The following is a 15125-nucleotide window of genomic DNA, read 5'->3' on the forward strand; positions in this document are numbered from 1 at the left end:
CTTTAGAGAGTTCATCATATGAATCTCTCTATCATATGCACTCATATTTGCTAGAGGGAACGAAAAATTACGCCCTAGATTGATTTAGGTCAAACCAAAGTGGCTCCCACTGACTTTCATAAAACCAGATTTCTGTGGGCCCAAATTGGCTAGGGTTCTACACGTATCTTCTTCAGGAGGTGTGGGGGCCCACCATTGAGGGAGGTCATCCAATGACCAGCAGGGATATCATGGTAATGATGTGCATTCAGCCATAGTGAGCACAAGGGCCACTATCGAATCGGCATGGGCCAAGCACTTATGGCCCATGAACGTAGCACATCACACATCTAAACATCACATGTAGGGAAGAATTGATCCAATCAATTAATATCTGTAAAGCCCATTTTAAAGCCCATAATATTAACCATTAATATTATCTAGGTATATGAGCCGAAATTAGGGTTGACCAATTTGGTCCATATAGCTTTATCTACGAAGTGGCCTTTTAGCAGTTTTAACAATTTAAAATTGGGCCTTTACAGGTTGGGCCGAATTAAACATTCAATTAATTATCAACCCTTAGGCCCATTAGTGGGAGAATTATGGCTGAGATTCAGCCTTGATCGAACCCTAGATTTGGTCCAACTAGCTTGGACCAATCTGGTTCAAATGGGACTAGGGTTTGATCTTTAATTAAAGAAATTAATCTGAAATTAAATACTGATAAAAGAAAATCAAGAATCAGTCAGATAGGGTTTTTCGCACAATCCTTCCTACAAAACAAAGATTAGATCACAGTTTACAGTCTCATAAACTGCAATTCGCAGATAGCGATTTTCCCATCTATGAAATCTCCTTCCTTCCGCCACCATCTTCGATCCAAAATAAAACAAATAGAAAACCTAATTTCTATTATAATTACATCAAATCGAATGCATATACATTCACTCTAAAAATAAATAAATATATATATATATATATATATATATATATATATTTTACAAACCAAATGTAATAAAATGATCAAGAAACTACAGAAATGCATGTTCCCTACGCCAATCAAGATTTCGATCTCCATGTGTACGAACAGCCCATAAACCAAGAAAATTATAAAGAACAATTCTAAATAATATTCAAATTTATAAAATTTAATTTAAGATCAATCGCCCATCAACTGAAAATAGATTTTTCAGAAAAACCTTGTATCTGTGCAAATCGGGTAGAACGCCTTCTTCCCATTTGCATAGGTTCAGATTTGATCCAATTCAGTTCAAGATTTGAACCATGGCTCTGATACCATTGAAGGAATGGAAAGATCCGTCGTATGGATGCCCCGGATAAAGTAGAATAGAATGGGCAAATTTCAAAAATTTCTTTCCTTCCTACAACTGGGAATCGCATTCCCTATTTTATAAAACTAATTTTCAAAGATCAATCTTGAATCAAGAACCGAACCAGATCTGAAAAAATAGTAGGAGAGGGAAATACTTGATACGAAAAATTAGTATCCCCCAACGAAGGTGTTCACGCCCAGAAAAGTCACCAAAGACTACTCCCACTGAAGATGGCGCGATGTAGGACTAAGCAGAATCAGTAACGTTCTTCACAAGAACTGGATCTTTCGCAAGAACCCACAGGATGGTAGGTGAGCATAACTTCTTTTCAATTCTTTCACAAAGAACTGAAATCAAGAATGCTTTTTGATGACTCCCACATGAGAGGAGATGAATTGCTAAAGGTGGCGGCAGGAAGGAGGTGGCAGGTGAGAAATTGGCACAGTCTCACTGTATGCTAATTTCTCTCTTCTGTGTTGTATCTGTATACGAGATGAGATTGATTAGAGGTTTCCGCCCCCTCCTCCTTATATAATCCTAAAGGGATCAGCTCTTAATCCTATTAGGAGATGTTGATCCCTTTAAGTGATAAGGTAGAGTCCTTATCTAATATGCAGATCATGATCAGCCCTCCTAATTTGATTGGGAGTTTCTAGTTTTGAATCATATTCAAATTTGGACTCTTACTGAGTGGATAGGGACTTTCCCTTATCCTTTAAGGCTGATCCATATCTCATATTCGCCCCATTCAAGCCAATCTAATTAGCCCAGCTCGTATTTGGCCCATTAAGTGTAAGTGCTCACTTAAGCCTTCCGAATTGCTACCCAATTGGGCTTTCTCTGTATGGCATGGCACCCAAACGTTGATCTACACACCAACCACAAGGTTCGGCCCAGCCTCTATCACAAGGCCTAGCCGAATTCACTAGAAAGCCCAATGAACCCCTTGAGCCCATCATATGGACTCTATGGCCCAACACTTACACTAAGTAGTCCTTGGGCCAAGCCACCTTGTAACACCCAAGGACTATGGGCAGATGTAAGATTAGCCCATCAGGTTTAACCCTCAATGTCCTTACACTTAACCTCTCAGCCCATAATGATTAAACACTACCCGACAAGAGAGGACCTCTCCCTCAACTGCAAGGTACAGTGTTGCACTCTCCTCTTACATGGACCCCGTGGATTAAAACCTTTTGCAAACAATTTCGGAAACCTATAATATATATTATATTGCATAAATGTATTTTGCAAAACAAAATTTCAATGATTGAAATCAACTGCCGACAATTTTGGTTTCCATCAGAGAGTGCATTTCCCCGATCATAACCTTTGTTCGACAAAGGGGCTGATCCTGTCACTATGATCACCCACTTAGATGGGTTCATGAACCATCTCAACATACCCAGGTTTTGACCCCCTCTAAGGGTTTCACTAATTGGCATATCAAAGATGGCCCAATCCGCCACGTAGTGTGGTACCATAATCGAGTCTATGGGTCAGGTGTAATATTCCAGTTTTTCCCACTAATCGCCAAGGTCCAGGGCAATACTGGAATGCGGGTCCGGTTCAAGGTCTCAAGCTGATCCCACACTGCTTGTACATCGGGTCTCACCCTGGTGGCAGAGACAGGCCACCCCAACTGACTTGGCGGTACATCAGTGTCAGCCTTATCAAGATAGGTCTCCCCAAACCGACCCACTGATTGTGAACATTCTAAACCAACACAAGTCTCATAAGTGTCCGATTTTAAGGGTATTACATAGAAACACACCACATAACACGAATCAAATATGCACTTTATTCATTTACAATAAATGTCATAAGTACATCAAACTGATTGGAGCTAAGGGCATACAAAACTGTCTAACACCAGCGCGGTATATGGATGTCCGAGCTACTGATCCCCACCTCAACCTGCAGAGGGAAGGTGGCCTGGTGAGCTTCCTTGGGCTCCATAATCACGATGTCCTCATCATCGTTCCCCTATCGCCGAGCTCTTTTTTGCCAACGTGGTGCCCTCTTGGAAGACTTCGAAGGAGGGACTACCTCGGGATGAACTTGCGGTGCTGCGCCTGCCCGATTCTGCCTCTAGCGATTTTCCTTCATCCGATGTACGATTTCCTCTTCACTCACCATCTCTACACCTGCATCGCGGAAGCACGATAGTAAGTACTAGATCATAGAAGCAAAGAAAGTATAGGCAAATAAAGCTACGAAAAGGACGGACCAGTCACCCTATGCATCAGCCTGCCGAGCATCAACATCTCCGACCATGTATACGCAGCTACGTCTATCCCGTGCATCATGCTCAGAGCCGACCTTTTCTCCCAAGTAAGTGCAAACCATTGAGGTTGGGGTACTCTCATTCTCGATTTTCGAAGCGCGTCCGAGAAGGGAAGGTCCCTGGATAGGGATAGTGGACAGAGAAGAAAGTTTCCTTCCAGTGCTTCAGAGAAGAGGGGACCCCAACCAACACTCTAATGTTCTTCCTAGTCGAGAAGTAGTAGTAGCCCTGTTGGTGATGTTTGAGCTGAAGAAGGAAGCTCACCATACCCAGGGTCAACTCGATATCATGAACGATGCAGTAGGACAGAAGGCCAACCAAAAAGCTAAAGGAGTTTGGCATCAACTACACCGGCAGTACTCGGTACCATGCAAGTACCTCAACAACCCCTTCGTTTAGAGGAAACCTCATCTCGGCTTCTAGATTGTTCTCGTACACACAAATTTTTCCAGGTCGAGCATCGGTACCATCTCACCATGCTACGACACCTCATTCGGAATTGCTCTGGGATGTCGTACATAGCTCAAATCCATGCCATGTCCTCAAGGTTCAACACGTAGGGTGTGGTTTCAAACCGGCGACTAGCCTACAAGGGAAGCTCAACTTCTACCCTAGAGGGACCAACCTCGGCATCCTCGAAAGCCCCAACCTCGGACTCATAACCAGACTCACTAGAACCAGAAGAGCTAGAAGCGGAAGAAGAATGGGAAGATGAGGAAGACATCTTACCGAGCTTGAAGCCGAGGAATAAAAACAAAATTCCGAGCAACATAGACAACACCCCGTCGAGCTATCCAAGTTACTCATCTTGCAAATGGCAAAGGGGGAATGCTCATCCATCCCTACTTATAACTGTAGGAACGCGAATCGACGCCAGATCTATGATGAGGATAAAGCGCCGCTTTGACAAATACCGCATGCGCAAGGCCTCGGGAACCAAAGCAATGACCTCAACAAACAATGGCCAGGGCATTAATTGCCCCGGTCCACCCTATAGCAGCGGTCCAACCAACGTCACATATGTTTGAGGTTGGCCCAGGACCACTGGATCAACTGATTTCTCTAGTTTTTCTAGGATGCCCAACAACAAATACCGACCAAATGAGGCCTCGTTGTGCCTCAGCCGAGCACCCCACCCTTCGACTTCGGAACTGGGGGAGTGATGCTTGGATTCCGATATTTCAAGCACAAGTTCCTCAATCGAAGACCAGGGACCTCAACTCCATGGCTCATTACCTCCGAGGCCCCCAACTACAAAGCTCAGCACCCCTGAGGCCCCCAACTTCAAAGCTCGGCATACCATGGCTAGGCATCAGCTCCGTAGCTCAACACCTCTGAGGCCCCCAACTTCAAAGCCCAGCACCTCCGAGGCCCCCAACTTTAAAGCTTGGCATACCATGGCTGAGCATCAACTCCGTAGTTTGACACCTCTGAAGCCCACAACTTTGAAATTCAGCATACCATGGCTGAGCATCAATTCCATAGCTTGGTGCCTCTAAGACCCTCAACTCTGAAGCTCGGCATACCATGGCCTAAGCCCTATAGCTTTACACCTCTAAAGCCCCAACTTTGGAGCTTGGCACATCATGGTCGAGCATCACAGCGGCATCAACTCCGAAGCTTAGACTCCAACTCCGGAGCTCGGCATACCATGGCCGAGCATTATAATGATCTCAACATTGGAGCTCAACTTCCACTAGGAATCAGAGTCATTCCTCGGCCCACCAAGAAGACGGACCTCTAAGCTCAACTTGACACCTCGGCGCTCTACCGAGCTATGCAACCATGCAACACTTCAAACCGAGCACTCCCCCTGCTCGGCTCCAGAACTGGGGGAGTGGTGTTCGGATTCCAAAGTTAGGATTCTTGGAGTTTTGCAGCCAACGATGGAAGGATTCCTCGACCACATCCCATATTGCCCAGACCCTAGGATTATGGTAGGCGCCGAGGAACAACAAAGGGACCAGATGCTCAACTAGATTAACTTGGAAGTTCCTCAGCCGAGGAACGAATTGGGAGCACTTCATTCCTTGACTTCAGAACTGGGGGAGTGGTGTTCGGGTCATGGCTGAGCTGATCCTGAGAGACATGTGGCTGCCCAATCATTGCCCGACCGACAACCCTGGAAGCCTAATTCGACCAGGACACGTATCTTTGGCTATAAAAAGGCATTCCATGCTCAAGGTAAGGGACCCAACTTCTGACACAAATATTGCATCTTAGCTCGGACTAGCATCCTCATAGCTCGACTTGATCATCTACCACTGCCTACTGACTTGAGCATCGGAGTACTTACCCGGGGATAACTCCTTGGGCCTCTAACTTCTCCTTTCTTGATCATTGGTCTTGAAGCGCGGCCACATCCCTGTAGCTTAGCCCCACCCTGCCAGCAAGGACTATCTGGTTGCTCTCAGTTCGTGCACCACCTCGGATTGAGCAATAGTATATATATATATATATATATATATATAGATAGATATAGATATAGATATAGATAGATAGATAGATAGATAGATAGATAGATATAGATAATATGTGTATAAAATATTTAGAAAATTTTATTTTATGAATTTATGCAATATGACTATAAAATATAACAAATATGTATAAATAATATAGATATAAATATGTATTAATGGGACAGGCAAAAAATGATCACCCATCATGAAGTTTTTCATCCCAAGAACTATGTACGCATCCTGAAAGAAAGCATTGACACCTAATGGACTCAATCCGAGTTCCAAAATAATGAAACTGTTGACTCTGGCTAACCCAACTTGCACCCCCCGCCAATTAGAGGTGGCAATTGGGCTGGTTGGGTTGGGTTCGGTTTGGGTTGAGTTTCAACCCAACCCATCTAACCCACCAACCCATTAATGACCCAATTAGATAGAATTAAATGGGTTCGGTTCAACCCAAACCCAACCTATTTAGATAAAATAATGAAAATTACACAAAAATAACCAAAAAATTAAGAAAAAAACATAAATTATGCAAAACCCAGAAATTGAAGAAAAATAACACGAATTACAAAAAAAAAACAAATAAATACATGAAGAATAACATAAATTACATAAACCAAAGAAATACATGGAAAAATAACATAAATTACAAAAAAAAATGTCCAGAAAATGAAGAGGAAATTTCACCTCAACTTCATTGTCCAAATCCCTCCAGCTTGTCTCCAAATTTAAGGGAATAATTCCTCTTGGGATTAAAAGAAGATTTTAAAATTTAAGTAGAAAAACCTCAACTAAAAATGCCAAGTGTGAAAATCCTAATTTCAGCAAAATATGTAGAAGTAAAGAATGAATTTTTGTCTAGAAAAAAAAACAAGTAGAAAAGGAATGAAATGCTCCAACCTCGCCAAAATCCTCTACTTATATACAAGTGATAAATGAATAGTTGCAATGAGTTTGAGAGATGTGAATGGCTTACCAGTAGTTAGAGGTGTAAATCGGGCCATGCAGCCCATGGCCCGACATGAATTTGGACCGGCCCAAACGATGGTCCATGGGCTATGCCAAGCCCGGCACGATCATGTGGGTAGTGCTAGGCCTGGAGTTTTAGGTCCATGGGCCAGGCCAACATGGCACTACCGAGCAAGCCGTGCTGCCCGCATGCCAGCACGACCATATGTATTATTTATATATATTTTATATATATTTATATAAACTATAATTATATAATAATATATAGTATATAATATATGAATAAAATAAATATTTTTTTAAAATTTTATTATACTAATTTATTTAATTATTGTATATATAAACAATTGTATACATCAAAATTCATATAAAATTAAAATTTTAAGTTTTTTATCAAAATTTTCAAATAAATAGCTTTGGCCTGATGCACGGCCCGACCTAGCCTTAGGCTTGGCCCACAGGCCAGCCCAGCTCGCGGCATGGCATGGGCCCACACAAGCCTGGGCCGTGGGCCGTGTCGGACCAACCCCCAAGTTATCCCAAGTTAGGGCGGCACGGCTCGACACACACTTTGCATGGGTCACCCACGAGAATTTTACACCTCTACCAATAGTTTCTGCACCAGTATCAGATTTCCGGCATGAACTGCGACTTCAATAAACAACTATCACATTAGTATCGAACTCCTTGTACTCAATCCGAATTTCACCGATATATTAGTAGAACCTCCGTCTTCCATGACTTAAGGCAACAACACCAATACTGTTCATGTCGAAAGTAATGTTCTTTAGTAATTACGAAGAAATGTAGGTCTTGGCATAGAGAGAAAATAATTTCCAAATAAAAAAGAAAATAGCCTGAAAATAGTCTTATGGATGGCCGTTGGATGCTCATGACCCAACTTATTAAAAATATTTTTATTGGATTGGCCCACCCTCTAAAGACCCAAATTAATAAATACAATCCAACCTGCTAATAAATGGGTGGATTGGGTTGTAAATTGCCACTCCTACCCCCAAATTATCTCTCCATGAATTTAATACACAATGTATATGAGATATTTTCAATATGTGAGTGGATTTCAATGTTTGAGGATGCGTGCAGAATCTTGTAGGAAGGGAATGCGGGAGAGGGACCATAATGTCACGTGAGTAGAACGTGGACTGTGGTCAGTAAACAGCAGCCACAGAGCTCCTCACAATTCTTCACAGGAGATGTTTCCGATACATGATAAATGTATATGTGAGGCGCCCATTTATGAAGAATAGATCCCGTCTGGACACTGTGAGGTTTAATTAACATCTCTTACGGAAGCGGGATCTACTGCGCCTTTCACAAATCCACCGTATATTAGGAACATCTTCCGTAAAAAATAACTAATAAGTACCGAAAATGTTCCCAATGTAGATGTAAGGCGCCAGGTCTGAGGAGCAGATCCGGTCTCTTTCTTACAGTGCCCCCTGATTCGCTGAAGTGAAAATAAAGCCAATAATTAAGCAAACCATCTTGTCGTGCTCGTGGTGCGTAACCTCTTTAACATGCGCACCCCCACTGGCAGCATCCACCTGTAATTCTTGTTGCGCAAAGCTTCGCAGATAAAGCCAATAATTTGTAAACTATCTTGCCTTAGATGTATTGCTGTGGCCCACCAAGAAAACGTGGTTTCAATTCATCTAATTCAAAGTGGGGCCGTAGCAATACTTGAAAGGCTTCGATTTCGTTGTTTGAGCGCTGCTCTACGACTGGTGCTGTTGCAAAAGTGGTTTCGGGGCCTCAGGGAGTTGGGAGTTGGGATAGAGACAGACCCCAATACCGGCTTCTGTGGTCTTCTGATGGTGGCACAGATTGAAAACGAAACAACTCTCCTGCTTCCCTTTCGTCCGCATTCATGCGCACGTTAGTATCTCCATTTATTAAATAAAAATTAAGAACAAGCAAAAATGGAGAAGTTTATTACAGGGAGGAGAGGGAGGCGAGAAAAGGCTTTCCGTCCTAGTCCTCCTCCGTTGGCCGTCCCGTCGGCGTTTTTACAATTTGCATTGCTATCAATTCTGCGTTTCCGGGGAGCAGATACGGTTTTGATTTGAGCTCAAAGTGGACAAAATTCTAAAACCCAAAAAGAAAAAGTTTTCTGGTTTGAGAAAAGGAGATGTGGGGGGATGGCGGCAGGCTTTACTGGGGAAGAAAGGAGGGTAGGAAGGTCGAAGGGATCGTCGTCGTATTCGCTTGGATTTCAAGTCAGGAGAAACACGTCAGGTCCTACGTTCAGCTTTACTCTTCCCTCGGATGGAATTCCCTTGTTTGTCATTCCGAATTTTTCAACCTGTAAGTCCAATTCCCTTAATTGGTCCTTTTTCTTTTCTTCTCCTTTGCTTTGGTTTTTTTTTTTTTTTGGATGGATTTCCCTAACGCCTCGTTTTGGTTTCGAATTTAATTTTGATTTTTTGGTATTGGTTTGCTCTATTAAGCTCCACTGAATTCCCCAAGTTGCATTTTTGGTGTCAGCTTGTTTGGAATTGATAAAATTGAAGGGTAAGTATCACAATTTGAAGTTGTGTGGACCTGCTTGGTTGTTTATTTCTATAAAAATGTGGCTTCGGAATTAATTTAGGAAAGTGGCAGTAAGGTACAGAACTATAAATTTTGATCAACCAACAACAGGCCCTTTATTCGAATTCCCAAGGGGTATAGTTTTGAAGTTGACCCTCATTACTCAGCTGGGGACCCAAGTATTTACATGGAGCTGGAAAAGAACCGAATTCATCTTAAATGCGTATGAGAACGTATGTAGGATGTGTATTCCTTTAATGAGAAAACATCACAATACTAGTTGAAGATGATCACATTAGTTCTTTGCAGTGTTGTTTTCGCCATGAAATGTGCTTATGCATCTGTTGCAGCTCCTAAATTCTAGGTTAAAATAAATGAACAGATATAGGATTTTGAATGTGGTTCTAATACTGTAAGTGGCTCAGCATGAGAATTTTGGAATACTGATGGAGATATCGAGATATTGATGATCAATATTCTGTTAAATGAATTTACTATTGTATTAGTAAGTTGGTGGGCATGGAGAAAGGATTGTAGGATTATAAAGACTTTGGAATTTTGAATGTCTGTGTTTTACCTTAAAGAGGATTACAATTTCCCATGAAAATTTAAAGCCATATAAATCTATGCCATGTTCCAGGGAAGAAAGCTTGATGAGCAACTGAGATTTATCAGTGTAGTTTCATTTGTTTAATTTTTGATAGGCCTTACTAAGGAGACTTCATTTTAGAAGCCTATAATGCTTGAGGAGACTTCAATATGGCACAGATAACATGCTTTGGTAGGCCTTGCGTGGATTTTTGCTTATCATGCAACAGATGTTCTACCTATTGTAGGAGCTTGACTTAACATGATCAAACTCGGGAGATAATTTCAACTTCCTTTAACAATTTTAACTATGATGCCTTAGTGAGGTAAATGTGATTGTCTTCTTATATTGTATTGCATATAAGTGTATGATGAGGGGGTGGTGGCTGGTTAGTTTTTTACAAATCTTATCATATTGGAAGTAAATAAGATTTAGGTAACCTTTTATTTTATTGTTTGCACAAGGCATTTGCTTCCCCCTTTTCCCTTATATTGCAGTTTTCTGAATGTAGACGGTTTTCTCCTGAAACTTACGAGTTTCAACATTGACTTATTCTGCAGTTTCTTCCCTGAGAGAGCAACATCATTGGCATTTCTCATTCTCAATGAGCTGGCCAAGGTTAGTGTTATTGTAGTTAACTTGATCTTCCAAATGAACTTGTTTAGGTTACAATCTGATGCAGGTCCCCATTCTGGTGCTGGAAGAGTAAGACGCGTATAATTTGAGTGGTTCTAGATATTGAAAAGCTTACATCTGTTGATATTCTTAACCAACATATTTTGTTGGGTTCTAGGATAAACTCTCCACTCTTGTATGGATTGTTTTTGACAGGAACTGGTGTTGCCAAAGAATGTATTTGATAATGCCATGAGACTTTTTTCATCGAAAGATATTATTTTATTTATATATGCAAATAATTGGGAAAAGCATGTGGGATAGCAATGACAAAGAGATGCTTCTTTCAATCTTGTTTCCCCATTTAAAAATAAGCCTTAGCAGTAGATTAGCTCAGAATTTTCATTTCAATTTGAAATAAGTCCTAGCAATAGATTAGCTTAGAATTTCCATTGAAGTTCAACAAATGGAGTAATATCCATTTATAAGTTCTTTTTCGCTTTGGAAGTGCAGGAGCTAAAGGTTAGGCCATCCCCTGTTGTCTTTGCAGCTTTTTCTGGGGGCCCAAAGGCTTGCATGTATAAGGTTCTTCAGGTAAGGATTTTGAGGTCTTGTACACCATAATTTCTTTTTTTTTATAATTCATGTCCTTCAGTTGAAACAGGTCATTTGTTTATCTGTTGCTTGGATTCCTAAGCCAAGGTCAAATCTCAAGGGATCATTAATGTTGTGTGTTTCTATTTATGTTATGGCAGTATAAATAATTTTCCATTCTTTTATTGCAGATAATTGATGGGAAGTGTGAAGGACTGCTCAATCTGGTAAGTTTTATTCTTTTATTTGGTTTTCTACTTTCCTCACCTCTGAATTTGTGCTATATGTTAAAGTGATCAGATCAATTCCGGTTGCATCTGGAAGTTGTAGATCTCACAATCTTTAGACTCTCGAAATTTTCCTATGATTCAATGGTATATACTGTTTAGGTGCCTGATAATTCTTTGGTTTGTTTTGGTTAGTATGCTTGTGATTTAATAAACTTTTTATGTTAATTTTGTGTCATCTTTCTTTGTTCCTTTTTCTTGTTTAGGATGAGTACCACCTTGTCAGAAACTGTCTTTCTGGTCATATTTATGATTCTAGTCCTGTAGACTTTACCAGTGATTTGGGTGCTCGATTTGTTGTTCATCCTACGGTTCTTAAAATGCCTAGTCCACCTAGATTTGTATCGTGGATAGCAAATGGAATTGCTTCTGGTCTAGATGCCCTGTTCCTAAATAGGTTTGAATCACAACGTGCTGAGTATTGGCAAACTCTCTACTCCTCAGTTGTAAGTTACTATACGAAGCATAGCCATTTAATCATTGTTCTTTTTTTCTTTCTTTTGCTTTAATAAATCCTAATTTATTTTGCAGAGCATTGGGGGTCCATTTCTAATTTTTTGTTCAGAAGATGATGAGCTTGCTCCCTTTCAAACCATCTGCAATTTTGCTCAGCGTCTACATGACCTTGGGGCTGATGTGAAACTAGTGAAATGGAATGGCTCACCTCATGTAGGTATGCTATTAACAAACTTAACTGGTGTTTTTTATTATCATATTGCTAAATCCTTTTTCAAATAGGACAAAAAAGATATCCTTTTCTTCAAAGCAAACTGAGATACAGTTTTTCAGTTTTGGATAAACACAGGAAGTTTCTATTCAGGTGTTGTACCGTTGTACTTGAGTGTTCCTTATTTTAGCACTAGGTGGTCCTTGGCATCAATTTTATTTCCAGGATGAGTACTTAAGGGATGAGATTTGAGAAGAAAACAATTCTTTTAGGAAACTGACTTCTTTATCTCTGTAAGAGAACTCCTGTGGATGAATCTTGCGATGGAAAAGAAAAACTGATTCTGGTGATTCTTGCATATTCAAATTTGAATACCCCAGAATCACCAGAATGATTTCTGAAAGCATGCCAAACACTGTTATATGATTCCTTATTTCCCAGAAGCCTTGATACTGTCATGGTGCTTCTGTATTTAACCATAGTCATCTGTATTGCTGTCCTTGTAGGTCATTACAGACATTATCCAACTGATTATAAGGCTTCTCTGACCGAGTTGCTTGGGAAAGCTGCTTTAGTTTATTCTCGGAGAATCCAACAACTTGAAGGAGAGAGAATGGGAGTTGAAAGGTTGCATGATGGGATATCCAAGTCAATCTGCACCATTTGGAAAGCAGCAGCTAGCTCAAGCCAGAGGTTAAGCAGAGTTGCTATTGGGCTGAGCGACCACTCTTTCTTGCCGAGTTCAGTGGAGTATCAAGAGGGTAGAGACGTAGGGTCATTACAAGATGAACAGAAGGAAGGATTGATCCATGTGCAGAACCCTCCAAGCATCAATGCTTATGGTGTTCTGGGTCAAATCCTCTTTGATGTGTGTGTGCCCAAGAACATTGAAGGTTGGGACATAAGGTCTGGTTCTTTGAATGGGCAGCCACCTTCCGCAGGCAGGCATGTAACTTTTAATCCCATCAAATGCATACGGCGCTCAAGACTTTAGAATAAACATCTTGATATTGCCTATGAATTTGCAGAATGAAAATATGGATCTCATTCAGAATGAAGATGTCCATGCTACTTGAAAGTGAATCTAATCCTTGTATCCCCATTTGATTAGAAATGCATAATTGAAAACTAAAGATGGAGATATAAGGAACCACAACTTTGAGGTTTAAGGCTTGTGCTCCTGATCTTTCCAAAGGCCTGAAATGTACAGGCAACCTAGAGTTTAGTGGAGAGGGGGGGTTCAGCGTTCAAGCCTGAAGTCTAAAGTGATGTTAGAAGTTAGAATATACAATAACCCCACCCCCACCGAAAAAAAAAATAAGGGAAAACTCTAACCTGACTTTACACGCTAATAAGTCTGACCCTTATCTGATCATATAGATCATGTAGGAGTGAGTAACCACTCTTATTAGGGTTTTAATTTGGATTATGGTCAGAATAATATTAAATATAACTCAGAATATACTATTTGGGTTGGTTTGGATTGACTTGATTCAATTAGAAATGTTATGATGATCTTTCTATTTTAATTTTGCGTACATCTTACTGTTTTATCATGCATATTATTATCATGTTTTATCGGATCAGATGATGTAGGTTTTAACTTCTAACATTTGGACGTGGGATTGGGAATTAGAATTTAAAGTCCATTGACAGCTCTCTATGTCTCAATGCCTTAAAAAATAGGCAAAGTTTTTGAACAGTTGTGACAAGTCAGTTCCAGAACTTCAAAACATGTCTTTGTAATACTCAAACTTTCAAATTGTGTTTAATAGGTTCTTACTGTTAATTGATCATTAGTCAACACTGTCATATGACATAAGGTGCACATTATACAATTTCAAAATGATGAAATTACCCTTTATGCCATTTTACTCATTTTGTTTGAGTATTAAAAGAAGGAAAGGGGAAGGAGGGTTATGAAATCGAACCAGTGATCGTCTGGTTATAGTTGATCGTTGAACGGGGGAGCTTGAAAAGGAGAGCGGGAACTTCAACAGTTGATTGGTGTCCAATCTCATTACCTTTCTTCTAACACTCAAGTAAAATGGGTAAAATGATCAACAAAAATATCACAAAGGATAATTTTGTCATTTTAAAATTATTTAATGCACACTTGATGTCATGTGACAATGTTGACTAACAGTCAATTAACAGTAAAGACTTATTAGATACAATTTGAAAATGGGCAAATTTCTTAAATTACCTTATGGTTTAGCTAATTGATTAATTCTATCCTTATTGTTTACGTATTGTCTTAAAGTACTTCTATTGTTTTTGACAATTGACAAATTTATTTCACTATTCTTCAAATTTTCGAAATAAAACCCAATTGATAAAAATTTTCAAGAAGATAGAAAGCAAATCGATGCCTCATCTCCTTCTTCATCTCTATCTTTGCCTTCATCTCCATCTCCGTTTTCCGTAATTGAGGAGAACGAAGACTGTAGAGTTGCCGAAGTCAAGAGGAAATGGTAAAATTCTGATGTGAATACATAAATACTATAAAAAAAAAAAAAAAAAACAAGGAAATTGAGAACGTAGTGTGGAGTTGCCGAAGCCAAGAGGAAATGGTAAGAATCTGAAATAAATACATAAACACTATACAAAGAAAAAGAGGTTCTTGATTTTTTGTAAGTAATTATCCTGTCCATCAAACGTCTGGAATCATGATTACCTTGTTCTTCACCGATTTTGTCCTTTTGTTGATGAGCTTTCAGTTAAAGAATTCCCCACAAATCTGTTACTTCAAAATTTTCCGCCCGAGTTTGATAAATTTCATCCTAATT

At 40.1% G+C, this 15125-nt stretch overlaps 1 protein-coding gene across 2 annotated transcripts; it reads left to right on the top strand.

Moving 5' to 3' along the window:
- The first annotated feature begins 8686 nt into the window (after positions 1-8686).
- On the top strand, positions 8687-13505 carry LOC148876451 (uncharacterized). 2 transcript variants are annotated; one of them, XM_088966868.1, is made up of 7 exons: positions 8687-9359; positions 10734-10791; positions 11302-11382; positions 11574-11609; positions 11876-12115; positions 12201-12342; positions 12843-13505. In XM_088966868.1, the coding sequence occupies exons 1-7, from the start codon at positions 9184-9186 to the stop codon at positions 13328-13330; spliced, it is 1221 nt and encodes a 406-aa protein (XP_088822994.1). In that variant the 5' UTR covers positions 8687-9183; the 3' UTR covers positions 13331-13505. The 2 variants fall into 2 exon arrangements, with proteins under 2 accessions (XP_088822994.1, XP_088822995.1); XM_088966869.1 differs by lacking the exon at positions 11876-12115.
- Positions 13506-15125: the final 1620 nt, after the last annotated feature.

This window comes from Nelumbo lutea, chromosome 1, assembly GCF_056320005.1.
Source record: "Nelumbo lutea isolate HS-2025 chromosome 1, American lotus-T2T, whole genome shotgun sequence".
Lineage (NCBI taxonomy): Eukaryota > Viridiplantae > Streptophyta > Magnoliopsida > Proteales > Nelumbonaceae > Nelumbo > Nelumbo lutea.